At 37.8% G+C, this 27,271-nt stretch overlaps 1 protein-coding gene across 10 annotated transcripts in view; it reads left to right on the top strand.

The window, feature by feature from the left end:
• SLC38A9 (solute carrier family 38 member 9) overlaps nt 1-26,154 on the top strand; it is an 83,953-nt gene extending 57,799 nt beyond the window's left edge. For 9 of the 10 annotated variants that reach the window (XM_054487958.2, XM_054487959.2, XM_063664822.1 and 6 more), the window contains 6 exons: nt 3,001-3,108; nt 6,364-6,470; nt 16,298-16,411; nt 18,059-18,207; nt 24,011-24,100; nt 25,347-26,154. In XM_054487958.2, the coding sequence (XP_054343933.1) occupies nt 3,001-3,108; nt 6,364-6,470; nt 16,298-16,411; nt 18,059-18,207; nt 24,011-24,100; nt 25,347-25,512 (734 nt within the window). In that variant the 3' untranslated portion in view covers nt 25,513-26,154. Of the gene's footprint in view, nt 1-3,000; nt 3,109-6,363; nt 6,471-16,297; nt 16,412-18,058; nt 18,267-24,010; nt 24,104-25,346 lie in introns of those variants that run through there. The other variant, XR_008502605.2, reaches the window with a different exon arrangement.
• Nucleotides 26,155-27,271: the final 1,117 nt, after the last annotated feature.

Below are 27,271 nucleotides of genomic sequence, written 5' to 3'. Positions count from 1 at the left end.
AGTGCAATGGCCCAATCTCGGCTCACTGCAACCTCTGCCTCCGGGATTCAAGCAATTCTTGGCCTCAGTCTCCCAAGTAGCTGGGATTACAGGTATGCACCACCACACCTGGCTAATTTTGTATTTTTAGTAGAGGTGGGGTTTCACCATGTTGTCCAGGCTGGTCTCAAACCCCTGACCTTAGGTGATCGACCTGCCTTGGCCTCCCAAAGTGCTGGGATTACAGTTGTGAGCCAGCACGCCCAGCAATTTGTTCATTCTTATGATAACCTGATTTTTTCTATTTTTTTTATGGAGTTTGGCACGGAGAAAAGTGTAGATGACCATTTTTGGTTTTGTTGTGTTTTTTTTTTTTTTTGAGACATGAATTATTTGGTTTCTCATTCTAAACTTACTGAACAATTCTTCCTCATTTTCTCTGAGGTTACAACTAGACGAAATAGACAAAAATTTCAGGAGGAGAGATCCAAATTGGATATTATAGGAATTCTCAATTCTAACGGTTGGAAACAGAACTTACTAAGGAAAGTTATAGAATGTTTTTTCCTACAGTCTCTAAGAGTATTATGCAGAATTGTCACCTGACTTTGAAGCTGGGAAATCATTCTCTGTCTCAGGCTTCTTAGGTTTATTCTGCTTTTGCTCTCTTCCTCAGTGCTTTTTTTTCTTAGAACGCTATTGCCTTCTTCAAGGAACAGACCTCTTTCTGTGAGCCCTGCTATTCAGAAACCACTAAACGAATGTTTACTCCACTTAAGATGTCAAAAGGGGCCAGGTGTGGTGGCTGACGCCTGTATTCCCAGCACTTTGGGAGGCTGAGGCAGGTGGATCACGAGGTCAGGAGTTCAAGACCAGCTTGGCCAAGATGGTGAAACCCTGTCTCTACTAAAAATACAAAAATTAGCTGGGCGTGGTGGCTGGTGCATGTAATCCCAGCTACTTGGGAGGCTGAGGCAGAGAATTGCTTGAACCTGGGAGGTGGAGGTTGCAGTGAGCCGAGATTATGCCACTGCACTCCAGCCTGGGTGACAGAACGAGACTCTGTCTTAAAAAAAAAAAAAAAAAAGATGGCAAAAGGAACCCCCCAGTGAAAGTTCAGATCTGGCTAACCAAAGACAAGGATATCATTCCTAAGGAATTGATAACTCCGCATAAACCATACGATTTCACTTCCTCCCTGTGGATGTGATTTCTGGCAGGCAGTCTAGAGCATAAAATAGATAGGCCGGGTGCAGTGGCTCACACCTGTAATCCCAGCACTTTGGGAAGCTGAGGCAGGCGGATCACCTGAGGTCAGGAGTTCGAGACCAAACTGACCAACATGGAGAAACCCTGTCTCTACTAAAAATACAAAATTAGCCAGGCATGGTGGCGCATGCCTGTAATCCCAGCTACTCGGGAGGCTGAGGCAGGAGAATTGCTTAAACCCAGGAGGCGGAGGTTGCAGTGAGCCGAGATCATGCCATTGCACTCCAGCATGGGCAACAAGAGCGAAAACTCTGTCTCAACAAATAAATAAATAAATAACCCATCATATCAAGGAACAAGGCAGTGGCTTCTAGGTTTCCAGAAGACCAAAGGAAAAGTTGAAATTATTTCTCTTTGCCTGTCTGCCTCAGGAACAGGATTCACTGTAAGCTGTCCTAGACACACAGAAGATGAAGAGTTGTGGTTATATAAGCTCTGGCGTCCTGTTTTCATCCTTTCTGAATCAGCTAATCTCCAAACCCACAGTACTGCTTATATCGCTCATTCATGGTTTCCTGATTTGCTTGCCAACTTTTCTGTGAAACAGATCTTTTAAAAGAATATAAACTTATAGAAGGATTTGCTCAATTGGGCACAACAATCACCAGACTTCCAACCAGGTTGATTGTTCATTCTTCAGTTCCTTAAGGATATTCTGCTTTTGTTCTTTTCCTTGGTACTTTCCCTTTCTCTTAAAACCATAGATTCATTAGAGGAATTAGCATCTAAGGCCTTCCTGAATTTTCTGACTCTACTCCATAATGACTAGACTTAATTTCTTAAAAGGAATAATCTTCTACTTTCTACACTACTAAAAAATTCCGAATGCCCATTTTACCCTGTATATAATACCTGAGAATAGAGTCTGGAATCTCTGTCTAGCAAGTAGTGCTACCCAGTCAAAATCTCATCTAGATACTAGATCAGGATTGTTCATGTATTTGGCTTCTCACCTTTCTCAAATATGTTTTTGATCCACATTCACTGCTTTTCTTTCTTTACCTTCTTACCATCTCACATTAAATACTGTGACAGACTGACTCTAACACTTCCAATTCAAAGAATAAAAGTAAGTTTCATGTTGTTTTTTCAATCCTATGTAATCCTACAATTTTATAATGGACTCTCTGCTTGTATCTTCTGCTTAAACTCAACTCATAAGTAAATGAAGCAGTTTGCATTCAGCAATGTATGAGCTACCTTCATCTGATTCTTCTTTTCTTATTCTTTTTTTTTTTCCTTTGAGATGGAGTCTCGCTCTGTTGCCCAGGCTGGAGTGCAGTGGTGCAATCTTGGCTCACTGCAAACTCTGCTTCCTGAATTCAAGTGATTCTGCTGTCTCAGCCTCCCAAGTAGCTGTGATTATAGGCGTGTGCCACCACACCTGGCTAACTTTTGTATTTTTAGTAGAGATGAAGTTTCACCATGTTGGCCAGTTTGGTCTTGAACTCCTGACCTCAGGTGGTCTGCCCACCTCAGCCTCCCAAAGTGCTGGGATTACAGGTGTGAGCCACCACGCCCAGCTCATCTGGTTCTTCTTAGGCCTACTACATAGAGTGTTTTTGTTTTTTTTTCTGGTAACTCCCTCTGCTTGTTTCTAGTCTTTAGATCCCAGCTGGGTGTTAGTGGAGATAATCAATGCAGGTAACAGTTTCCCACACTTTGCTGAGACTATGGAAACAATGCTTGATTTTAAAATAATCTGTAAAACACACAAAGATAATAAATGGTTTCTGAATTTTTTCCTCACAGGCACAGTATCTGTCCTTTATTTGATTTTCCTTGTCACCTTTAAGGCTGTTCGCTTGGGATTTCATTTGGAATTTCATTGGTTTATACCAACAGAATTTTTTGTACCAGGTGAGCTGTTTTGGCAAAATAATAAATTATAATAATGTGATCTTAAGTTAACCATTGTCATATGCTATTCTAAAACAAGTAATGATTTTTTTTATGCTGAGCATTTTTATAAATGCTATTAAGTTAAAAACAGGACTACAATTGAGATTATTTTGGGTTTCCTGCAGTTAGTGGTAACCAGGGCCCTTCATTTAAGTTATAGTGCACTAATACTTGCATTTTCTGTGTTTTTCATCTAGCCTTTCTGATGGGTATATAATGTGCTATTACATTGTGGTTTTGTGGTTTTTAATTAAAAATTTTTATTGACATATAATAGTTGTACATATTTGAGGGGAACATATGATATTTTAATACCTCTATGCAATGTGTAGTGTTCAAATCAGGGTAATTGGGATATCCATCACCTCAAACATTTATCTTTTTGTTGGGAAGATACAATGTGGTTTTAATTTGCATTTCTGTAATGATCAGCGGAGTTAGCAACTTTTCATATGTTTGTTGGCCATTTGGATTTCATCTTTTCTGAAGTGCTTCTTCTGTTTTTCTATTTAACTGTCTGTTTTTTTCATACTGATTTATAGGAGTTCTTTACACATTCCAAATATGAATCCTTTCTCAGATACATATAATGCAATTATCTTCTTCCTGCTTACATCCTTTCTTGATATGCCTTTTCAAAGGAATAAAGTAAGCAGTTTGAAAATGATGAGAAGTTTGGAGCTTCTTTAAAACCATTTTGTGAAGGAGTCTATTATTTAATGTATTATGTAATAATCATGGTGTAAATGTCTATGTTCTTTAAAAAAGTGTATTTTCCACACAAAAACTTGTACATGCATGTTTATAGCAGCATTATTCATAATAGCCAAAAATAGAAACAGCCCAATGTCTATCACTAACAAATGGATAAATAAAATGTGGTATATCTTTCTTTTTTCTTTTGAGACAGAGTCTCACTCTGTCACCCAGGCTCGAGTGCAGTGGTGCAGTCTCAACTCCCTGCAACTTCCCCCTCCCAGGTTCAAGTGATTCTCCTGCCTCAGCCTCCTGAGTAGCTGGGATTACAGGCACGCACCACCATGCCTGGCTAATTTTGTATTTTTAGTAGAGACAGGGTTTCACCATGTTGGCCGGGCTGGTCTTAAACTCCTGACCTCAGGTGATCCGCCTGCCTCAGCCTCCCAAAGTGCTGGGATTATAGGCGTGAGCCACCACACCCGGCCAAAATGTGGTATATCTGTACAATGGGATGTTATTTGGCAATAGAAAAGGAATGAAGTGCTGTGGTTATGGTTGTACAACTCTGTGAATATACTATTCAATTAAAAACTAGTTGTACACTTTAAGTAGGTGAAACATGAATTTTATTTCAATAGTGCTGTTAAAAAGAATCTCAGGTTTTCAAGAAATTTTCTCAAAAAGATAGCTTTTGTTAGTTAATGGGAAAAAGCTGACTATTTACCCACTGTAATATGACAAGTTAGAAACCTAACAGTGATGTTACTTGCCTTAATTAGAAAAGATAGAAAAGGATTAGCTAACAAATTGCTTTACAGGGTATCTTAACTAAGTAATAGAATTGATTACTCTGAGAGACAGGAAATTCGGCTAAATTGAAAAGAACGTGTTGAAAACTAATAGATCTTATTTTATTTAGATTTATTTATTTTATTTTAGAGCTAGTGCTTGATTCTTAATTGTTTTCTTTTCCTAAAATAATATAGCAGAGTCAGTGGACTTTTTATACATTTCTACTTTTTACACTAAGGAATCCCCTGAGATGGGTTTGGCTAGACCAGCAGTATTTTCAAGTAAATCATGGTTTTATTCTACATAAAATCATTTTTTTTTCCTTCTATTAGCAGTCAAAACAGAAATTGGCAGTGCTTTTGCAATGTTATTTTATTCTCACTTTAAAGTAGCTTTGTGTTTATTGCAGAACATTTAGAGATTATAGGTAAGTGGTTAATTTAAAATAAATTGCATAACCTGACATAACCACTATTTATATTTTTGTGGATACCCCCTCACCAGTCTTTTTTCTTTGCATACACACATCTATATACACACATATATTTTAAAAATAAAAGTAGGCCGGGCACAATGGCTCATGCCTGTAATCCCAGCACTTTGGGAGGCTGTGGTGGGAGGATTACTTGAGCCCAGGAGTTCAAGACCAGCCTGGACAACATGGTGAGGCCCTGTTTCTACAAAAAAATAATTCTTTTAAACTTAGCTGGGTGTGGTGGCATGCACCTATAATCCTAGCTACCAGGGAAGCTGAGATAGGAATATCACTTGAGCCCAGAAAGTTGGGGCTGTAGTCAGCTGTGTTTGTGCCACTGCATTCCAGCCTGGGTGACAGAGTGAGACCCTATCTCAAAAAAAATAAAACAATAAAAAGTAAAATCACAGTATGTATGCTATTTCAATCATAGGGAAAAAAAGAAACTGCCTCTACAACATAATTTGTGATACCATATACCACTGAACAACTATATCTCAATTTAATGAATCCCCTGTAGGTGGACATTTATTTCTAATATTTTTAAATAATGTTTTTTAGATTTGTCAGTGAAGAATATTAAATGACCAGTTCGCCCTTTCATAATTCCTTTTCTAGAGGTACTTTTCTGGCAAATTCAGGTATTAAAAAAACGAAGGACTTTAAAGTCAGACAGACCCTAAATTTGAATCCTGCCCTTCTCCATACCAACTGTACGACCTCAAATAGGAATAATTGATATAAAGCGCCTGCACAGAATATACTTTTTTTTTTGAGATGGAATCTCGCTCTTTCACCCAGGCTGCAGTGCAATGGCGCGATCTCGGCTTACTACAACCTCTGCCTTCTAGGTTCAAGCGATTCCCCTACCTCAGCCTCCCAAGTAGCTGGGATTACAGGCTTCCGCCACCACGCTAATTTTTGTATTTTTAGTAGAGACAAGGTTTCGCCATGTTGGCCAGGCTGGTCTCAAACTCCTTACCTCAGGTGATCCACCCACCTTGGCCTCCCAAAATGTTAGGATTACAGGTGTGAGCCACCACACTCAGCAGAGCATACTTTTTTTCCCCCTTTTGAGTGCTTTGTCCAAGTATAATGCTGGCCTTGAGGAACTTTGTAAAGACATTTTAATATTGTTATTCCCTGGATAAAACAGTGACAACTGATTTTTAGTAGTCAACTTTTGGCTACCAATACTCATTTTCTAATTGTCAGTTTTAATGTTCTTGTTTTTATTTTTCTCCTAGAGATAAGATTTCAGTTTCCACAGCTGACTGGAGTGCTTACCCTTGCTTTTTTTATTCATAATTGTATCATCACACTCTTGAAGAACAATAAGAAACAAGAAAACAATGTGAGTAATTATCTTTGGAATTGACTTTTGTATCTCCTGAGGATAAATTTTTTAAGTCAGTATTTGAGGCACTTTATATTTGGAGTACAATTAGGCAATTTTGTTACCAGATCTTAATTTTTAAACTTAAACCATAGAGCAGTCGTCAGCAAATTTTTCTGTAAAAGTTCAGATGATAAATATTTCAGGCCTTGTAGGCCTTATGGTTTTTGTTGCAGCTACCCAACTCTGCTGTTATGTTATGAAAGCAGCCATAGATAATACATAAACAAATGGGTGATGGCATTGTTTCAATGAAACTGTTTACAAAAACAGACATCAGACAAGATTTGGCCCATGAGTCATAGTTTGCCGGTGCCTGCCATAGAGCAACCAACCACTGAAAAAATAGAGGTGTGGCTAATAAGCCATTAATGGTGGTAAAATCTTTTAAAGATACCTGGGCGTGGTGGCTCAGGCCTGTAATACCAGCACTTTGGGAGTCCGAGGCAGGAAGATCACTTGAGCCCAGGAATTCGAGACCAGCCTGGGCAACATGGTTAGACCCTGTCTCTACAAAAAAAATTAGCCTGGTTTGGTAGCACATGCCTATAGTCCCAGCTACTTGGGAGGCTGAGGCAGCAGGATTGCTTAAGCCCAGGAAGCCAAGGCTGTGGTGAACTGTGTTCATGCCACTGCACTCTAGCCTGGTCAACAGAGCAAAACCCCATCTTAAAAAATAAATGCAGCTGGGCACGGTGGCTCACGCCTGTAATCCCAGCACTTCAGGAGGCCAAGGCGGGTGGATCACGAGGTCAAGAGTTCAAGACCAGCCTGGCCAAGATGGTGAAACCCCCTCTCTACTAAAAATACAAAAATTAGTCGGGCATGGTGTTGGGCGCCTGTAATCCCAGCAACTCAGGAAGCTGAGGCAGAGAATTGCTTGAACCGGGAGGCGGAGGTTGCAGTGAGCCAAGATCACCACTGCACTTCAGCCTGGGCAACAGATCCAGACTCCATCTCACAAAAACAAACAAACAAAAAACGCAACTGATCCAAAAGCCATGGAAAAGGGACCAAAGAATAGATGTGACAAATAGAAAACAAATAGCAACATAGTAGATTTAAACCCATTGTATTGATAATTACATTAAAAGACACTGCAGTTAAAAGATTAAAAGAGGCCGGGTGCGGTGGCTCACACCTATAATCCCACCACTTTGAGAGGCTGAGGCAGGTGGATAACTTGAGGCCAGGTGTTTGAGACCAGCCTGGCCAACATGGTGAAACCCTGTCTCTACTAAAAATACAAAAATTAGCCAGGCATGGTGGTGCACACCTGTCATCCCAGCTACTCAGGAGGCCGAGGTGGGAGAATTACTTGAACCCAAGGGGTGGAGGTTGCAGTGAGCAGAGATCGTGTCACTGCACTCCAGCCTGGGCAACAGAGCAACACTCCATCTCAAATAAATAAATAAATAAATAAATAAATAAATAAAAGAGATTTTCAGACTTGTTAAAAAACAAAGCCTAACTATATGTTGTCTACAAGGAATTTATATTAAACATAAAGATATACCATGCAAATATTAAACATAAGAAAGCTGGAGTGGCCAAATTAATATCAGATGAAATAGACTTTAGAGCTGGGAGTATTGCCAGAGATAAAGAGGAACTTTACATAATGATCTATAGGGATCAGTTCATCAAGAAGACATAATAATCCTAAATGTATATGCACCCAGTGACAGAGCTTCAAAATAAATGTATTAACAATTGCAAAACTGAAAAGAGAAGTAGACAAATCCACAATTATAATTGGACATTTTATCACCCTCCTTCAAGTAATTGATAGAACAAATAGATGAAAATCAGTAAGGATAGAGGAAGCATGAAAAACACTGTCAACCTACTTAATCTAATATATATTTATAAAGTTTTCTCTCAACTGCGGAATGTACATTCTTCTTAAATACATAAGAACATTTTCCCAGATAGACCATATGCTGGGTCATAAAACAATTCTCAATAAATTTGAAAGGATTTAAGTCATACAGAGTATGTTCTCTAACCATAATGGAGTGAAGATACAAACCAATAACAGAAAGAAATTTGGGCAATTCAAAAATTGTGGAAATTGAACAGCATACTCTTAAATAACCAATGGGTCAAAGAAAAAATCACAAGAAAAATTAGAACTACTTTGAGTTTACTTAAAGCACTGCTTACAGGGAAATGTATAGCTGTAAACACCTACACTAAAAATGAAGATCTCAAAAACCTAACTTTCTACCTTAGACGATAGAAAAAGTAAAGCAAAGTAAAACCAAGGCAAACAGAAGTTAACCAGTTACTTGTTGGCTTGTCTGCAGATTTTGTGCTCAATTTAACAGTTTCTGACCTTGTAAACAAAAGTCATAATGAAGTTCTAATAGAGGTCTATACAGTTGTTACTGAAATGCTAAAGAAGGAAGGATTTGCTTTGCCTGGAGATTCTGAGAAGGCTTTGAGTAAGGGGTAATGTTTGGCAGTCATTAAGGAGGCAAAAACCTTTCTAAGTAGAGGAAGTAAGCCCTCTAGAGCAAAAATAGAAATTAAGCTTTTCCATCTTCATCTTTACTGACAATACATGTAGCATGTTACCTGTAAATGGAGTTGGACTTGAGTCAATCTGGATTTTTCATACTTCCTGTCTTGGTGAACTTATCTCAAATTCCATTTTTGTCATATGTAAAAATTATAGCTACCTATCAGGGTTGTGATGTTAACATGATCTAACATACAATAGAGGCTGGAAATTTTTAGTATTTTTACCCCTCTTACCCTTTCTTTCCTGATATTTACAGTCTGTTCTTGTAAGCCAAGTTAGCCCAAGTGCCCTAGAAACTCATTTTGTTAAGTAGAATTCTCATGTATTGGATGATCCTATCCATAAGGCTGTGCTTCTCAAACTTTACCACCAAAGTCTCCCTAATAACAGAACAACCTCATGTACCTAGGAATCTAGGGAAGACAAACACAATCTTATTGAAGTGTCATGTTTTATCTTAAACATTTACACATATTTTTATCATGCTCATTATTTGTTTGTATTACTAGAAAACAGTCTCAGGCTGGGCATGGTGGCTCACGCCTATAATCCCAACACTTTGGGAAGCCGAGGCGGGCGGATCACAAGGTCAGGAGATCGAGACCTTCCTGGCTAACACAGTGAAACCCTGTCTCTACTAAAAATACAAAAAATTAGCCGGGTGTGGTGGCACGTGCCTGTAGTCCCTACTACTCGGGAGGCTGAGGCAGGAGAATCACTTGAACCTGGGAGGTGGAGGTTGTGGTGAACTGAGATCGCACCACTGTACTCCAGCCTGGGTGACAGAGTGAGACTCCGTCTCAAAAAAGAAACGAGGAAGGGAAAGGGGAAGGGGAGGGGCTCAAAATAAGTTAAATTACAGGCAGTTCTCATGTTGCATGGTTCTTACATGCACTAGTTTCATTAATCTGGTTTAGTTAAATTACATCAGTTCCTCCCAACATTTGTTCAAATCTCAGTTACCAAAGAATTTGAACTAATAGTACTTGTAAAGTAGTAGCTGCTAGCCCTCACTTCACAAAGCACTACATAAATAACAAGTGCACGTGATAATTAGTAACCAATCACATAACTTCTTTCAAAGTCTGTCAATGACTGGTCACTGTGTATGTTTTTCGCTGTACAGTCTGCAAAGCAGATAGTTGTGTTAACTCCTTGTCTCCCAGTGATAAACTGACATGATATTTTACAAAAAATGGATACTTGAATGGGGAATTGTCAAACAAAGTGAAAGTGCTACAATGAAACAAAACAATAATGCAAGAAGTGAAATTTGAATTGAACTCTATATAGAGAGTTATAAAAGAAATAGCCAACTGTGGAAATGACACTGCTGCCATACAAGAGACTCCAGATATGCAGGTAGAGAAACTTAAGGAAGGTGGGCTTATCAACATGCATTTGGAAAGTGGTTATGATTACAAGAATGAAGATATCCCAGAGGAATTGACATTGTCAGAAAACTTCACATTAATCGAATTCTCAGAGATGTCTCACAACATTGAAAGCACAAAAGATGAAATGTTAGAAGCTGGTGCACAGTAAGGATAAAGGAGTATGGCAGTTCACCAAGGCATGGAAAAGATGCCTACTCCATATTGTTAAGTTATACAATGAGAAGAAGGAGGCAAACATAGTTCAGACTACTCTTGGTACGTTTTTACCAAAAAATAAAATATTTTAAGCTCAATATTTTTGACATTGAAATGTACTTTAAAAAATGTTGGCTGGGTGCGGTGGCTCATGCCTGTAATCCCAGCACTTTGGGAGGCCGAGGTGGGTGTATCACCTGAGGTTGGGAGTTCGAGACCAGCCTGACCAACATGGAGAAACCCCATCTCTACTAAAAATACAAAAAAAATTAGCTGGGCATGGTGGCACATGCCTGTAATCCCAGCTACTAGGGAGGCTGAGGCAGGAGAATCGCTTGAAACTGGGAGGCAGAGGTTGCGGTGAGCCGAGATCGCGCTGTTGCACTCCAGCCTGGGCAACAAGAGTGAAACTCTGTCTCAAAAATATATATACATATTTTACTTCTTCTTCATTTCCCTATACATTTATAATTGACAGAGTATTTAATATTTTGACAATTGTTAAAGATCTTAGAACAATTATAATTTTTCCCATTGATTATTGTGATCACTTTGCACAGTTTCAGGTCACATAGTAATTTTTATAATCTCATACTACCCTACAAAGTGAGGACTGTCTGTGCTTAACTTTTCACTCGCCAAAATTCTCAAGTTGAATTGCTTTTCTGGAAAGTCACACCAGTTTATCTGGAGGTGTATAGGCCCCATTGTGAGAAGCTCAGGACTGGATTGAGATGGGCATTCTTAGTTCATGGTCTCCCAAAGACTGAGGACATGTCTTTGCCTTTCTTAGTAGGACACTCAGTGGGCCTTGAAATCCGTATTTCATATGTAAGTACCATAAAATGAGTTCTTTCCACTTAGTATTAGGACTAGGGCTTTGTAGAACTATTATGTTAGGTTCAGCTAATACAATTTGATTCACCTTTTGTCACTTGTGGAAACTATTTTTAAAACAAAGGCTGAAAAGCAAAGGTTTAAATGGCTGGGCATGGTAGCTCACACCTGTAATTCCAGCACTTTGGGAGGCTGAGGTGGTTGGATCACCTGAAGTCAGGAGTTTGAGACCAGCCTGGCCCACATGGCAAAACCCCGTCTCTACTAAAAATATAAAAATTAGCTGAGCGTGGTGGTGGGCCTCTGCAATCCCAGCTACTTGGGAGGCTGAGACAGGAGAATCACTTGAACCCAGGAGGCAGAGGTTGCAGTGAGCTGAGATCACACCACTGCCCTCCAGCTTGGGCGACAGAGCGAGACTCCATCTCAAAAAAAAAAAAAAAAAGCAAAGGTTTAAATGGATGTTTTTTTTTTTTTTGATTTTTTTTTTTTTACTGTCTTAATTGAAATTGGGTTATAAAGTGATGGTCTACCTTTCAAAAAACTAGTTGTACTTCATGTTAACTTCTTAAAATATTAATAATTACTAACGATAAAGCTAACATTTATGAAGCACTATGTGCCAGCAACATTCTAAACACTTTGACTATATGTAAATATATATACTCTCTTTTTGATTATACTGAAATAGCAAAAATCAACCTAAATGGGTACTATATTTTGAGAAAAACTTTTTGTCATTTCATTTATTTAATGATTATACCTTTCAGCAAGTTTCAGTAAGTACTTTGAAAGAAGTCCTGTTAATATCGTGGCATAATATTTTCTTGAGGTTAAAGTCAGAAAATGTAAAGCTTGCCAGGGACTGTGAATTCATAATGTGGATACTGGATCATTCCAAGCTCAGTAAACAAAAGTTCGAAAATAGAAAAGACAAAAGAATAGAAAAGGCCTCCTCTTCTGTATAAACTATAGCTGGACTTGGAACTAAAGACATTTGCAAAGAAAGAAACAAACTCCTAAATAGGTGTAGTGATCAAATTTTCCAGGTTTTCCAAGTTCAACTTCATTTCATACAGTTTTTTTTCCATGAAATATAATTTGTTATATGTGTAAATGGGATATCATTTCTATTCCTTTTTTTTTTTTTTTTTTTTTTTTAGACAGAGTTTCGTTCTTGTTGCTCAGGCTGGAGTGCAGTGGCACCATCTTGGCTCACTGCAACCTCCGCCTTCCCGGTTCAAGCAGTTCTCCTGCCTCAGCCTCCCAAGTAGCTGGGATAACAGGCATGTGCCACCACGTCCGGCTACTTTTCTATTTTTAGTAGAAATGGGGTTTTTCCATGTTGGTCAGCCTAGTCTTGAATTCCCAACCTCAGGTGATCCGCCCGCCTCGGCCTCCCAAAGTGTTGGGATAACAGGCATGAACCACCACACCCGGCCATCATTTCTATTCTTTTGTTGTATCTTACCAAAAAAGGGGGATTAGGGAGCTGAAGACCATCCAACTAGTTTATCACCAGAATATGTAGTCCCTATAACCCTCCTGGTTGTGTGGATTGACCTCTTGATATTTCCTCATTGTATTTGAATCAGAACCTCTAAGTGCTTCTTTTGTTTAGTTTTGTTTTGTCTGTATTTAGTTGTATTACCCTGCTTTGTTCTTTAAAACGATTTGAAATGCCTCGTATCGTGATTTGTTATTTACTTTTTCCTTCTTCATATGAATCTGTGGTTTACTTGGCTATATACCAGGAGAAGTTATGTAAATGTTTGGGGTCAGTCTGTGTGGTCAGTTTCTGTCATTTTTGTTAGTAAATGCTCCACTGGATAGTATTTTCACTTTGAACGGTACGTGGAACAAATAATAAACCATGTCTGACAAACAGAATGTGTTCCCAAACCCACTTCTGGGCCTGTTGTAGATCCAGTTTTAATTCTGACTTGGCATTCTACCTGTCTTTAGTTTTCTACCGTCAACCCTGCCAGCCATTTCTTATTCACAAGACAGAATCAGTTACCTTATTAATGTATAGGCTTCTTGACATAATTACCAGTTTATATTGTCACTTGTGTCTCTTTTTAAATATATTTTTTACTTTGAGCCTCATTTTCTAAATAATAGCTTTTTTCTATCCTGTTCCATTAAATGGGCTTTCTGGGCTGTTGCATTAAATAGGCTATATCTTTAGGCCTAATACAGTAATGGCTTGTGTTTGAGCCAGAGAATAGCAAAGCCCACATATGTGTATACTGTTCATAAGTGACATGTTTCCCAGCGTCATGCTAAACCTCAGCTGCTTTTATAATAAAAGCATAATTTCTCTTCATTGGAGTATTCAGATGAAAACACATATGCAGCTCCTGAGCCACTTTTACTTAAGGTATGTTGGAGTACTGTGAAATAAAACTTTTCTGATTTTAGTATCTCAAAATGGAAGCATCCCTGTATGTGTTCTGTTGTATAGTTGTTACTCATAACTTGTTACCTCTCTTTTTTTTTATTATTATTGTTTATTAACTATGACACAATTGCATTGGAGACTGGTCAGCTCTCCATCATAGTAGCTAAGGACCTGCAATTTGGAACTCAAAAGATCTTGATTTGAATATTGGTTTCACCAGATACTCACTTTGCAGCCACAAACGAGTTTTGTAACCTTGCTGCACTTAGTTTACATCTGTAAAATGAAGAAAATGACAGTATCTACATTAAAAGGTTGCAATGAGGATTAAATGAGATGACACTTGTAACGTGCTTAGCAATAGAGCCTGGCACCTACAAGCACTTAATAAAGCCAGTGTGGCTATTATTCTTTATCTACATTTACCAAGTTCCTCCTATGTACCAGGTGTGGTCCTGGGTATTGGGGATACAAAGAAGAAAAAGACGTGGTCTCTCTCCTCAGAATCCCAGAGTCTTGTGGTACAGACACATTTAGAGAAAAATTAAAATACCAGCATGATGCAAGAACTATTAACCTTGCTATTTTAGGGATATCAAGGGACATTTTATCTCCACTTGAAATTCTTTATATCATGCACATGGTTTACTTTTATAATAAAAATTAATGACTGTCACAATACAGTGGAATAGTTGCTGTATTTGAGATATGTATATAGTGCCGTGAGAACAGAGAAGCGGTGGGGAAAAGTCTTATTGGAGGCTGTGCACCATAGCCTTTGCATCTTAATCAGATTTCCCCCTAAGTATGCTATGGTACACTTCTTTGCAAGAAGTCAGACCAAAATAACGTGGTGATCAGTTAGTAGATAAGCTGAAAACTGTCTATGGAATGGTGACTGTCCCACTTTACAGAGAGCTGTCTCAGGCCCAGCTGCTTTGCCTCCCAAGATTTTTTTACAAGGCTACCTCTGTTCTTGAGTGGCATTGAGTAGGTTGAGTGTAGAATGACTTTCAACCATCATAATGGGAAACTACTACTCTATGACAAAAAAGTAGATTTGGCCTGGTTCATTGCTGTTCATCCCACACAAGATCATGAGGCAACCCTAGGGGTGACTGAACTCTGGCCTCCCGTCGGACCTAGAGCTTCATGAACTAAAGAGGAATGATTTTGAAACTGCGCCCGGTCATCCTCTTCCTCATTCCTAAGCAATTAGAAGCATTTTGAGAGGGCTGGAACCAATCTGCATAAGCCTTTAGCTCCATGAGCTTATCCACCATCTAATTTAGGGTTTAAAACCCTTGATTACTTTCAAGCTGATTGTCAATTTAGACCTGACCTTAAGATTTCTCGTAACTTGTTACTTGCTTTTTAACTGAATTTGTCAACATTCAAGTTTATAAAACTCTACTACGTTAGCTAGCCCATTTAAGGAAGAAAGTAATCCAAAAAGTCAGAAATGTTCCCTAATACCAAATGTCCAGTTTTTTTATTGTGCTATCAAATGTTTTTAAGTTTTTTTTTTCTAATTTGTTTCCTTAGCTTTCAAAGTAATTTTTGTTTAAAATGAAAAATGAATAGGCTTGTTGCCATAATTTAATTGTGCTGAATTGTTTGGCCATAACTTTAGTGGTGATGAAGACCAGATTTTTGAGCTGGGGAATCTGTTCTGTTTGGATCTGACAGCTGGCTACATTAAATATCTTGGAGCTTTTTACTTTGCATGGAGATGGGAGATTGGGAGGGTGGGAACCGCAGTAGAAGAAAGCAGTCCGCTTTATTTAATGTTCTGCATTTGTTTGCTGATTCCAGTAACATTGTGCAGCTGTTTGAACAGCTGCCTTTTGGTTTCCTTTTGTTTACTGTTTAGATTTATTAAGCTTGTCTTTAATACTGCTTGTTGTCTGTTCTTTAACTAGCTTTCTTTCGTTATTAAATATATTTTAGTATGTTCTGCTCTGCTGTGGTCTAGGCATGTTTTAATAATATAAGTTAATTTACCAAAGGACGAATTTTTAAAATGTTGCAGACCATACTGAAGTGGCTATGCTTACTTTCTTGTTGTCCCTTAGCTTTATTATTGTAGTTAAATATTTTGTAATTTGGCAACTAAATTATCTTTTGAAATTAAGTCAGAATTTCAGTCATGTTAAACCATTGTGTTAACTTCTAAGTCTGCCAACAGGTAGCTTAGTCTACATACTTCAGAGTACTTTTTTAAAAAAAATTGGCAGACTAATTGTAAAGTGCGTGGATTTTGTTTTAACTACTTTCTGTGAACAAATTGAATATCTAGAAGTATATACACACGTACAAGGTAAAAAGACAAATTTTATATTTATTTGTTAGTCTTCTTAGCCTATTCAGGTAGACTTACTGCAAGGTTCTTCAGTATTATGGGACTTGTGTTCTGTATTTACAGGTGAGGGACTTGTGCATTGCTTATATGCTGGTGACATTAACTTATCTCTATATTGGAGTCCTGGTTTTTGCTTCATTTCCTTCACCACCATTATCCAAAGATTGTATTGAGCAGGTAAGGCACTGTATACCCTCTCTGTGTGATTGTGTACACTTTCATGTATTTATAGTAGGTAGGGTGATACAGTGGCAAGATATAACATCAGATAGGCCTGGGTTTTAATACCATCTCTGCTATCTACTCCAAGTATGGGAATTTAGGCACCTTCCCTTTTCTTTCTGAGCTTTATTTTTCTTTTCCATTAAATAGTATAATAAGTACCCCCATTTGATTTTTAGATGGACTCTGAGATAATGTACTACATGCCAGGCACCTTGTGGTACTCAAATAAATGTCTACTATTATGTACATATATTTCTCTTTTTGTGGGGAACTGGTACAAGTAGTTCTTATGTGGTTATAAAACCTCACAGAGAATACATTGAAGGAACTCCCTATTTTTAAAAGCCTATATCAGGAATGCCCTGGATAAACTAGGGTCTTAGTTTATCAGACCCTAATGATTAATCAGACTCTCATTCTTATATTGAGTGACAGGCAGCAAAACAAAAAAAGAGTATTTGACTGTTAAAAAAAGAGAGAGAGATGTCCTATGAGTCACCAGAGGGTTAAAAAAAAAAAAAAAAAAAGGAGAGACAGAGTAAAAGAAAAAAATATTTTAATAAAAGATTGCCATAACTAATATTTTCTTTGATTTAACTCATCAAAAACTTAGCAATAGTATAGTCTTTACTTATAAGTGACTGAAGAGTTTCTCACAAAAAACAACATTTCACAAGTGACTTTCTGGTCAGAAGAAATTCCTCTTATAGAGTGCAATGGAATATACAATGTGATTTATTACAGCTGAATTATAACGGTTATTTCAGCAAAATAATGTTAATAGTGTTCTCATCTTTATAAGAGAAATAAGTTTGAATTACTGCTATTATAGCAGCTTGGAAATGTTCTTATTTTCTTGATTTCCTTGACTCCAGAAGTTCTTTGGCAGCCAAATGTTTGCTGGAAATCTCCCTGATAGGAACAAACTCATACAAAGCCTACTCCCTTGGGAATAGGAATATTTGTGGTATTTGTATTTGAAAGAAAAGATAAAAATTCTGAGTAATTAACTTTTTTTTAAGATACCAAACCAAAATGGAGAAAAGGGTCATGAAAGGAAGTAGAGATAAATTCTTTTCAATTTAGTGGTAGACTAAACAATGATGTAGTAGGTGATAGACATACTCTCACCTTATTCTGTCATCTTTACTTCAAAAGTGCTTACAGTGCTTCAGAGGAGGAAAGCAAGAGAGCCAGAGAGGGTAAAATAACACTGAATTAAATTAGCTCTTTAAATCTTTAAAGCGGACTGGTATTTTCCTTGAACCACATAAAGCAATGCTTTCTCGATCTATCTGTGGTGAAGGGCAAAATTGTCTTTGCTGTTGCTTTAATGTTAAATAAATTGCAGGCTGATACTTTTGTAAAACAGAATAAAATTGTGGCAATGTCAGATTTCTGTAAAAGTTTCTGAACACTTTCGATTTCTATACTTACCTCATTGAAAAAATACGTAACAAGTAGCTGTGGATGGGCACTAGTCCACAAACCACAATTGGAGTAGCACCTGTGTTCAAAATAAGCAGAAGACATTCCATTTTATGAATGTGTGTACTGAATTTGATTTTTAACATGACCTCATTATCTTTCTTGGATTAGAATTTTTTAGACAACTTCCCTAGCAGTGACACCCTGTCCTTCATTGCAAGGATATTCCTGCTGTTCCAGATGATGACTGTATACCCACTCTTAGGCTACCTGGCTCGTGTCCAGCTTTTGGGCCATATCTTCGGTGACATTTATCCTAGGTAAGGGCTCTTCTCTTGACCAGCAAGATGTGCCAAGCAACAAATGACTGTGCAAGCAGGTCAGTTTAAAGTGTGACTGATCCTTTTGCTATAAAAATGCCTAATGCAAGTGGTGACTAAAGATAGATCATTGGTGTCCTCTTCCCTGAAGAGCTTTAAAAATAGAAGCCACTCCCTTGTCTAGAATGATTTAAAGTTCATTCCTTCCAGTATAGTTAATTAGCTCCGATACCATTTATATTTATCTTACTATTTAATTGCTGTTGATTTACACATTGTCAAGAAGTTTATAGTGTATAGTACCTATGTTGGCAATGTGTAGCTAATGAGAAGCAACACTTTTATTTTAATTATTGGTCATTGAAACTATCAGGGCCAAGGGAAAACTTCCCCTTTGCCCTCTGAAGGTTTGTTGAAAATGACTGACAAAAGGCAGATTAATAGGCAAAAAGGGCCCGGCTCAGTGGCTCTTGCCTGTAATCCTAGCGCTTTTGGAGGCCAAGGTGTGTGCATCGCTTGAGCCCAGGAGTTCAAGACCAGCCTGGGCAACATAGTGAAACTCCATCTCTACAAAATTTTAAAAAATTAGCTGAGCATGGTGGGCATGCTTGTAGTCCCAGTTACTCAGGAGGCTGAGGTGGGAGGAGGAGGATCGTTTGAGCCCAGGAGATCGAGGCTGCAGTGAGCTGAGATCACACCGCTGCTCTGGGTGATACAGTGAGACCCTGACTCCAAAAGAAAAAAAAAAAAAAGGAGAAAAGGCATATAAATGTATTTGAATGTGGTTTTATGTTACATGGGAGCCTTTAGAAAGAAGACCCAAAGATACAGGGGAAATTGTCCATTTTTATGGTTACGTTTATGTGAACAGCCATGTCTAATGCTAATAGACTGAGTGGGGAAATCCAGCAAGGCCCCTCTGTCTAGATTCTTAGCCTCTCTGAGCATGTGTTTTTTTCATCTGCGTCTGGGGCAGGACCCTCTCTGGAATGGGAGTCTTATGACCTGCAGTCAAACAGGACAGGTCAGATCATTTCTTTATGGCCAGTTTTTACACAGAAATAGAGGGAAATTGGAGTGGTATTTTTAGGTTTTATGGCCAGCTGGAGGGAAAAGGTTTCCATGTTCCACTTTGGGGAAGAGGGATTCTAGTTTCTAAGCTAGCTTCGGGAGAATGGGACTGAGATTCAGAAGGTCAGAGAAAAACTTTTGTTTCTGAGGCTTTCATTTTGGGGTATGGTTTTCTGAGTCCAACAGTCCTTACTTTTATATTCATTAACATTTATGCAGGTTTTTTTTGTTTGTTTTTTGTTTTTGTTTTTGTTTTTTGAGACTGAGTCTCACTCTGCCGCCCAGGCTGGAGTGCAGTGGCGCGATCTCTGCTCACTGCAAGCTCCACCTCCCAGGTTCACGCCATTCTCCTGCCTCAGCCTTCTGAGTAGCTGGGACTGCAGGCACCCACCACCACGCCCGGCTAATTTTTTGTATTTTTAGTAGTGGTTGGGGTTTCACTTTGTTAGCCAGGATGGTCTCAGTCTCTGACCTTGTAATCCACCTGCCTCGGCCTTCCAAAGTGCTGGGATTACCGGCGTGAGCCACTGCACCCAGCCTACATTTATGCAGTTTTACATAAATGATCAATTGTTTAGAATTGAAGGTCAGATATATAATTAATTTTTATTTGATATATAACAAGTTTAAATTACTGCTATAATTGTTAACCTCTTATTGGGGATGAAGGAGTTGTAAGTTCTTTTGAAAATCTTTTCAAAGCTGGTTACCCTCATCCAAGAGAAATTTCTTTTTTTTTTCTTTCTTTTTTTTTTTTTTTCCCAAGAGAAATTTTTATATGTCATTTCAGAGTTTCCCAGCAGCCTTCTTGTGGACCCTCGGTTAACTCCTCCTCTTACATTAAGTCTTTTTATAGGTTCATCCTAGTGAAATGAACCTAGTCCACTTTTATTAGGAATAAGTTCTTTTAAAGAAAGATAACTTTTAAATAAAATTTGAAAAAAATTGCATTTACAGTAACCAACTAAACAAGTGGTCTTAATCAGTTCTTGTTTAAAATGAACTGATGTAGTCTGCTTCTTCAATAAATAATTTTTGCCATAAATATGTTGATTTCAAAACAAAGCAAAAGTCAGGAGTTACCAGGTCTCAAGCACTGATAAGTATAGCAGCAGCTATGGTTCTAGTGTTATTATCCAGAAGATTGGAGCTCAATAAGTGTAAGCCTCTGATTGTGTTTCTACTCTGCTATATTTATATTCATCAAAGAAAATAAATACAGTGAAGTCATAGATGAAAAAATGCTAAGCAAATACATTATTCCTGTTTTCTACCATTATTTTGCAGAATTGTGGCTATCTTTACAAGAATGTTTTTTCTTCTTGGAAAAAGTCAGAGATTTCCCTTTTGTTTTCACATTACAGTTCTTCCTCTACCACCAAGAACACATTGTCATTTTCATTTATCTGACGGTTATAAGCACTCTATAGAGTGTGCATACTTTGGAGCATAATATTTGGTCTCAGGACCCTTTATGCTCTTAAAAATGTATTGAAGACTCCAGGAGCTTTAGTTTATGCAGGTATAGCTATCAGTATTTAAATATTAAAAAACAGAATTCAGGTTTTTTGTTTTTTGTTTTTTTGAGACGGAGTTTCACTCTTGTCACCCAGGCTGGAGTGCAGTGGCATGATCTTGGCTCACTGCAACCCCTGCCTCCTGGGTTCAAGCAATTCTCCTACCTCAGCCTCCCGAGTAGCTGGGATTACAGGCACCCACCACCATGTCTGGCTAATTTTTTGTGTTTTTAGTAAAGATGGTGTTTCGCCATGTTGGGCAGGCTTATCTTGAACTCTTGACCTCAGGTGATCTGCCCGCCTCAGCCTCCCAAAGTGCTGGTATTACAGGCATGAGCCACCGTGCCCAGCAAAGTATTTTTAATTTCTTTAAATCAATAATAAAACCATTACTTGTTAACATAAGTAACACTTTTGTAAAAAAACACTTTCAGGGGATGGATACCCCAGTCTCCACGATGTGATTATTATGTATTACATGCCTGTATGAAAACATCTTATGTGCCCCATAAATATATACACCTACTATGTACCCACCAAAATTAAAATTTAAAAAAAAAAACTGCTTTCAAAAAATTTTTAATTTGGCCATGCGTGGTGGCTCACACCTGTAATCCCAGCACTGTGGGAGGCCGAGGCGGGTGGATCATGAGGTCAGGAGATTGAGACCATCCTGGCCACCATGGTGAAACCCCGTCTCTACTAAAAATACAGAAATTAGCCTGGCGTAGTGGCAGGCACCTGTAATCCCAGGTACTCGGGAGGCTGAGGTAGGAGAATTGCTTGAACCCGGGAGGCAGAGGTTGCAATGAGCCAAGATGGCACCACTGCACTCCAGCCTGGGCGACAGAGCGAGACTCCATCTCAAAAAAAAACAAAAAAACCAACAAAAAAAACCCTTTAATTTACATTTGCAAAACTCTGATGTTTGTTTTACTAGTAGACAATTGGATTCTCCTCTCTACTTCTGCATTCCATGTTATAATATCCTGTTTTCGTTTAGATTTGTGAAGAAAATCCAGCCTCACATAGATAGTTGGAAAAAGAAAGAGTACTTTTAATAGCCTTTTCATATAATTGTGGATATTCTTCTTTGATACTGTGCCAAAACCTGACAAGTGGTAGCTTCTTAGGAGTTGCAATGTGGAATCTGAAACTTGTTTACATTAAAACCAATTGGTCTATCATGCACTTTGGATCTTTTATGCATGCATGATTTTGTAACATCTGTTTGATCATTTGGAAAATATTGGTTCACTGAGTTCTGTGGATCTTCCAAATGTTGACACACTTCATTTTACAATATCAAAACCCACTTTCATTAATACTATCACTAATTTCATCATAAGAGCCTTTAAACATTGGGAAACTGTCAAGCTCAGGGTGGCAAATACAAGTTTTCTAAAATTCTAGTTTTTATTTGAAAACTTTAATTTTATCTTTGGCAACAAATACTACCAGTTGTTTTCCTTGAAGTGACAAGCTTATATAATTCATTTTTCTGGAAAATATCTGTCAGACACCTGAGTTTGAATGACCATAGTTTGACTGCAATTCAAGTAAAAGTAGCATTTGATAGGCAAAACAGCTAGGTCCCCCTCAGCTCAGCTACACAAGTACGTTTCCTCAAGACTTCCAGCGTACTGTACTGCAGTATGCGCAGATGTGCTTTATTATGACCTTCCTATTTGATCACATAGAATATTTAAAAGATATATATTCAGACATGAGATTTAGCAAAATTAATGTTCTACTCCTTTATCAAGGACCTTTTTTATTCTTTGGAGAGTGTTTGGCATTAAAGAATACAGTATGGAAAGCATGAATGTTAGCCGGGCATGGTGACACATGCCTGTAATCCCAGCTATTCAAGAGGTTGGTTTGAGCCCAGAAGTTCAAGGCTTCAGTAATCCATTATTGCCCCACTGCACTGCAGCCTGGATGACAGAGCAAGACCCTGTCTCTTAAAAAAATAATAATAATTAATTAAAATTTTAGAAAAGGAATACAGATGGGTGCAACTGCCTCCCTCTGTGTATACAAAGTTGTTTCCTTTTATAATGCAGAAATAACAAAGGCCCAGCCAATACCTCAAAGCTCTGAAGCAATTTTAAGGTTAGAGTTTCTGGGTAAACAGTAAGATCTGTAAGCCTAATATCTTTCTAATTCATCAGGGTATATGACTAACCACTTATTTATATAAATAATTTTCTTTGTTTTTAATTCTCTCTGTAATCTTTATCTGGGATTAATTAACCTCTGATAACTTGGGCCCAAAGGGTTGCTTTGATGTGTACATTTGGCTTTTGAGAATCATTTTCAGGGGAAATGGAGTTATTTCTTCAGCAACAAATTTTCATCTACATTATTTTTGTTTGTGTCCAAAATTGATTCCCAAACCTTGAATTGTTAATATCTAGTTAAAGTATTTAGTAAATATTCTCTTCATGGTAGTGAGTAGCTTTAAGTTCTTTCTTTATGGTCTAAGTATGAAGTATGACTGCTTTCTTTAAGTGGTTAAATCTAGAAGATAAAAACCTGCCCATTTTGTCTTTCCCTTAATATAATGTGTTTAATATAAAAGTAATTTGAACACTTTATGAAAAGTTTGTTAAATATAGAAAAGAGGGAATGTTATCCAAAACCCCAAATTGTAACAAAATCACTACTGCCTTCTCAGTGTATATCCTTCTGATTTTTTTTCCCAAATGTTTTTGGGGTTTTCTTGTGTAGTGAAAACCTAGCTGGCTTTTTTTCTGAATTGCCTAGGCAGTATTTTACCTGACAAGGTAATAGTGATAAGTTATTTTAAATAATTTTTAACATATTCTGTCAAGTAAATTATTGTTTTGCTATGTCCAGGATTCTTCTGTTTTTTCACAAATATCTTGATATTCATAGCATTTTCATTGTTTGGATTATTTTCTCAAGATATTCCAAATGGAATAATATATCAAAGAATGTGAATTCTGATACACACTACCAGTGTACTTCTACAAAATTTAACCAGTATAATTGCACAAAAGAGCTAATTTCACTTTCTCGTTACCACAATTGAGGACTACTGTTACCTTCTATTTTTGCTGCGATTTTATCAAGCTTAAGACATTTTGATTTTAACGATGTTAAGAATGAACTGTAGTCTCATATTAGTGGTTATAATTTGCCTATTTTTATATTTTTTCTTTCCTCCAAACTCTCTTCTCAACTTCTAGCATTTTCCACGTGCTGATTCTTAATCTAATTATTGTGGGAGCTGGAGTGATCATGGCCTGTTTCTACCCAAACATAGGAGGGATCATAAGGTACTGCCTTGTAAGGGAATGGTGCCCTTACATATATTGGTCTTTATTTTTAGGCTTTTCCTGTTGTTGTTGTTGTTGTTGTTTTAATTTAATTGTAGGAAATTCCTATGAGTATTTAAAACTAGTAATATTCAAATGCAGCCCCTTGGTATCAGTTAAGATGCTCATTATCTTCCCTTTCTGTTTGTTCTGGTGGAGAACTCACTCTGGAAGCCCCATTATCCCTTAGCCTCAGGCATCATTTTCTTTTTCTTTGTCTCATCATCTTCCACTTTATTTCCTCTCTATATCCAAAATAAAAAGTTATTTTTAATATATGTATAACTTTTTGGGATTACCTGGGAGGTCCTTTATTTGTCAGAGCTTCCTTAATCCATTCTAAGTTCCTTAATCCATTTCTACTCAAAAGTATTTTTCAATGTCAATTGTAGTCAAAAAGTAAGAGTTTAAGTAAGAGTTTAGACCCTAGATGGCTTTCTTTAATATTCTTTTCCTAAAAACATGACAGGATGAAGAGAGTAGGAATAAAGTTGTACCTCAAATTCTCGTGGGAAATTGGGATTTAGAATGATCTGATTTCTCTTACTATAGACAGCAGGAATGAGTCATTTTTTTTGGAACACTCTTACCTAAGAAAGTAACAAGGAACAAGAAGGGGAGATTGTTAGCCTGATGCTTATTGAATATAAAGGGCTTACAAGTTCCTATTGAACTGTTCCTCAAGAAAACCCAAGTATAGAGAAAAGGAGAATAAAGTGCATATTTCTCTGTCACAGTCTCATGTTTAAGTATTTTTGTTATTATCTTTCATAATCATGCTGAATGCCATGGTAGCATTTATCTGTTCTTATACTTAAACCGGGATGCTAACGGTCCCTCAAAAACTGAGAATGAGTAATTAGTTTATAAAAGATCAAAGATAGGAGGCCTAGCTCCAGATGTTTCTGAGGAAGTAGCCACAATCACCCAAATACAGAGGAACTACAGAGATTTGAGGGATGAATAAAAAGTCTTTGTTAAGCAGATGCTATAAAGATGAGCAGGAAATCATATTTTATATTAACTTAGCAAGTAAAGTAAGTTTTAAACCCAGATGTTTTAAGTCAACAACAAATGAATCAAAAATAATTTTTGTTGAGCTATCAGACTGAGGAGGATTTAAATTGTACTATGTTTACCTTAATTGTAAATCAGAAAAAAGCAAAGTGCAAGATGAATATTAACCTCCAAAGCTTTTATTTTGCAGATATTCAGGAGCAGCATGTGGCCTGGCCTTTGTATTCATATACCCATCTCTCATCTATATAATTTCCCTCCACCAGGAAGAGCGTCTGACATGGCCTAAATTAATCTTCCACGTTTTCATCATCATTTTGGGCATGGCTAACCTGATTGTTCAGTTTTTTATGTGAAATACCTCAACTGTTTTTTTCAAGAGCTCTCATGATATTTTGAGCCTTGACAACAGTTCTATATAAATTCACTTGTAAATGCTGCTGTTGTGTAATTCTAAATATTTTCTAAGATAATTTTAAAGCAAGGGAAATAGTAGCCCCTTAATAAGTATTTTTTTATTGGGGTGGGGAAAGGGGCAAAAAGAATGATCTTAGTGTCTTTACCTTTCTCATATTAACTCGCCTCTTTATTCTGTGGTCTTTTCTGAATAGAAATGTATGCCCTAGGAAGAAATCATGCTGGGTTTTGCTTTTAGAGATAAAAAGTGGTGGATTTATTTTGCCTGCAGTAGATTCTCAGGTGTCAGAGCAGCATATTGCCAAATCCTGCTTCTGTTTTATGTTTCAGTGTATTCACTTTCATTTTCTTACTTATTAGACCATTTCTGCAGTTTGCCCAAACCTCTACTGTTTGGGACAGTAAGCCAAATACCTCATTTTTAAAAAGAAGTTTTCATGGCATCAGTGTTAATAAAGTACATTTTTAACTGAGTCTTAATCTCTATTCGAAGAAAAAGTAGAGACAAGAGTAATGTCAATGTAATCCCCAGGATCATGAAATGTATACAAAATAAATAAAGTAGGAGAGTTTGTTGCCAACTCCTCTTTTATTTCTAATCCAGTACCAGTGACTTAGATCGAAATTACAGTTCCCCAAGCCAGACTTTGCACAGGAACAAGAATGATTGTCCCCATAGACCCAGGGGGTGCTTTTGCTTTTTGGATCCCTGAGATCCCAGCGTAGGCTGTCATGACAGACCCAGTGGGGAAAGCATGGCAGAGAGGAGCCTGAGAGGCCCATAGGGGAGAAGGCGAACAGAGAAGGGGCCAGGAAGGAAGAGGCCTCAGCCCAGCATATTTTGTGTCCTCTGGGGGTGAACTGGTTTCTGCACCACAAAAAAGGATTGATTTTGTTTGAGGTATGACCTTCAGAAAGAGACCTCCATTTGCTTACTTCTGTAACTGGCAGTACTGTTACAGGAAAGGAGTCCTGATCCAGACCGTGAGAGAAAGTTCTTGGATCTTGCACAAGAAAGAATTCCAGGCAAGTCCATAAAGTGAAAGCAAGTTTATTAGGAAAGTAAAGGAATAAAAGAATGGCTACTCCATAGACAAAGCAGCCCCGAGGGCTGCTGGCTGCCCATTTTTATGGTTATTTCTTGGTGATATGCTAATCAAGGGGTGGATTATTTATGCCTCCCCCTTTTAGACCATATAAGCTAACATCCTGACATTGCCACGGCATTTGTAAACTTGTCATGGCGCTGGTGGGGGTGTAGCAGTGAGAAGACCAGAGGTCACTCTCATTGCCATCTTGGTTTTGGTGGGTTTTAGTCGGCTTCTTTACTGCAACCTGTTTTATCAGCAAGATCTTTATGACCTGAATCTTGTGCTGACCTCCTGTCTTATCCTGTGACCTAGAATGCCTTAACCATCTGAGAATGCAGTCTGGCAGGTCTCAGCCTCATTTTACCCAGCTGCTATTCAAGACAGGAGTTGCTCTGGTTCACATGCCTCTGACAGTACAGAGTTAAAACCCTGTAAGAAAAAATCCTTAAATCTGAGAAAAAGAGTAAGGAATCTGGATCCTTGGAATTGACACTCTTCCCTTTTTTCTTATGAACTAAAAGCTAAACTAGAATCCACATTCATGTTTTCCAAGTAATACAGCCTCTGTGTCCGGGTCAGGATACAACATGGTGATTTTTTTTTCTGA

This window comes from Pongo pygmaeus, chromosome 4 (assembly GCF_028885625.2).
Source record: "Pongo pygmaeus isolate AG05252 chromosome 4, NHGRI_mPonPyg2-v2.0_pri, whole genome shotgun sequence".
Classification (NCBI taxonomy): Eukaryota; Metazoa; Chordata; class Mammalia; order Primates; family Hominidae; genus Pongo; species Pongo pygmaeus.
This window is presented reverse-complemented; position numbering and strand designations above follow the sequence as displayed.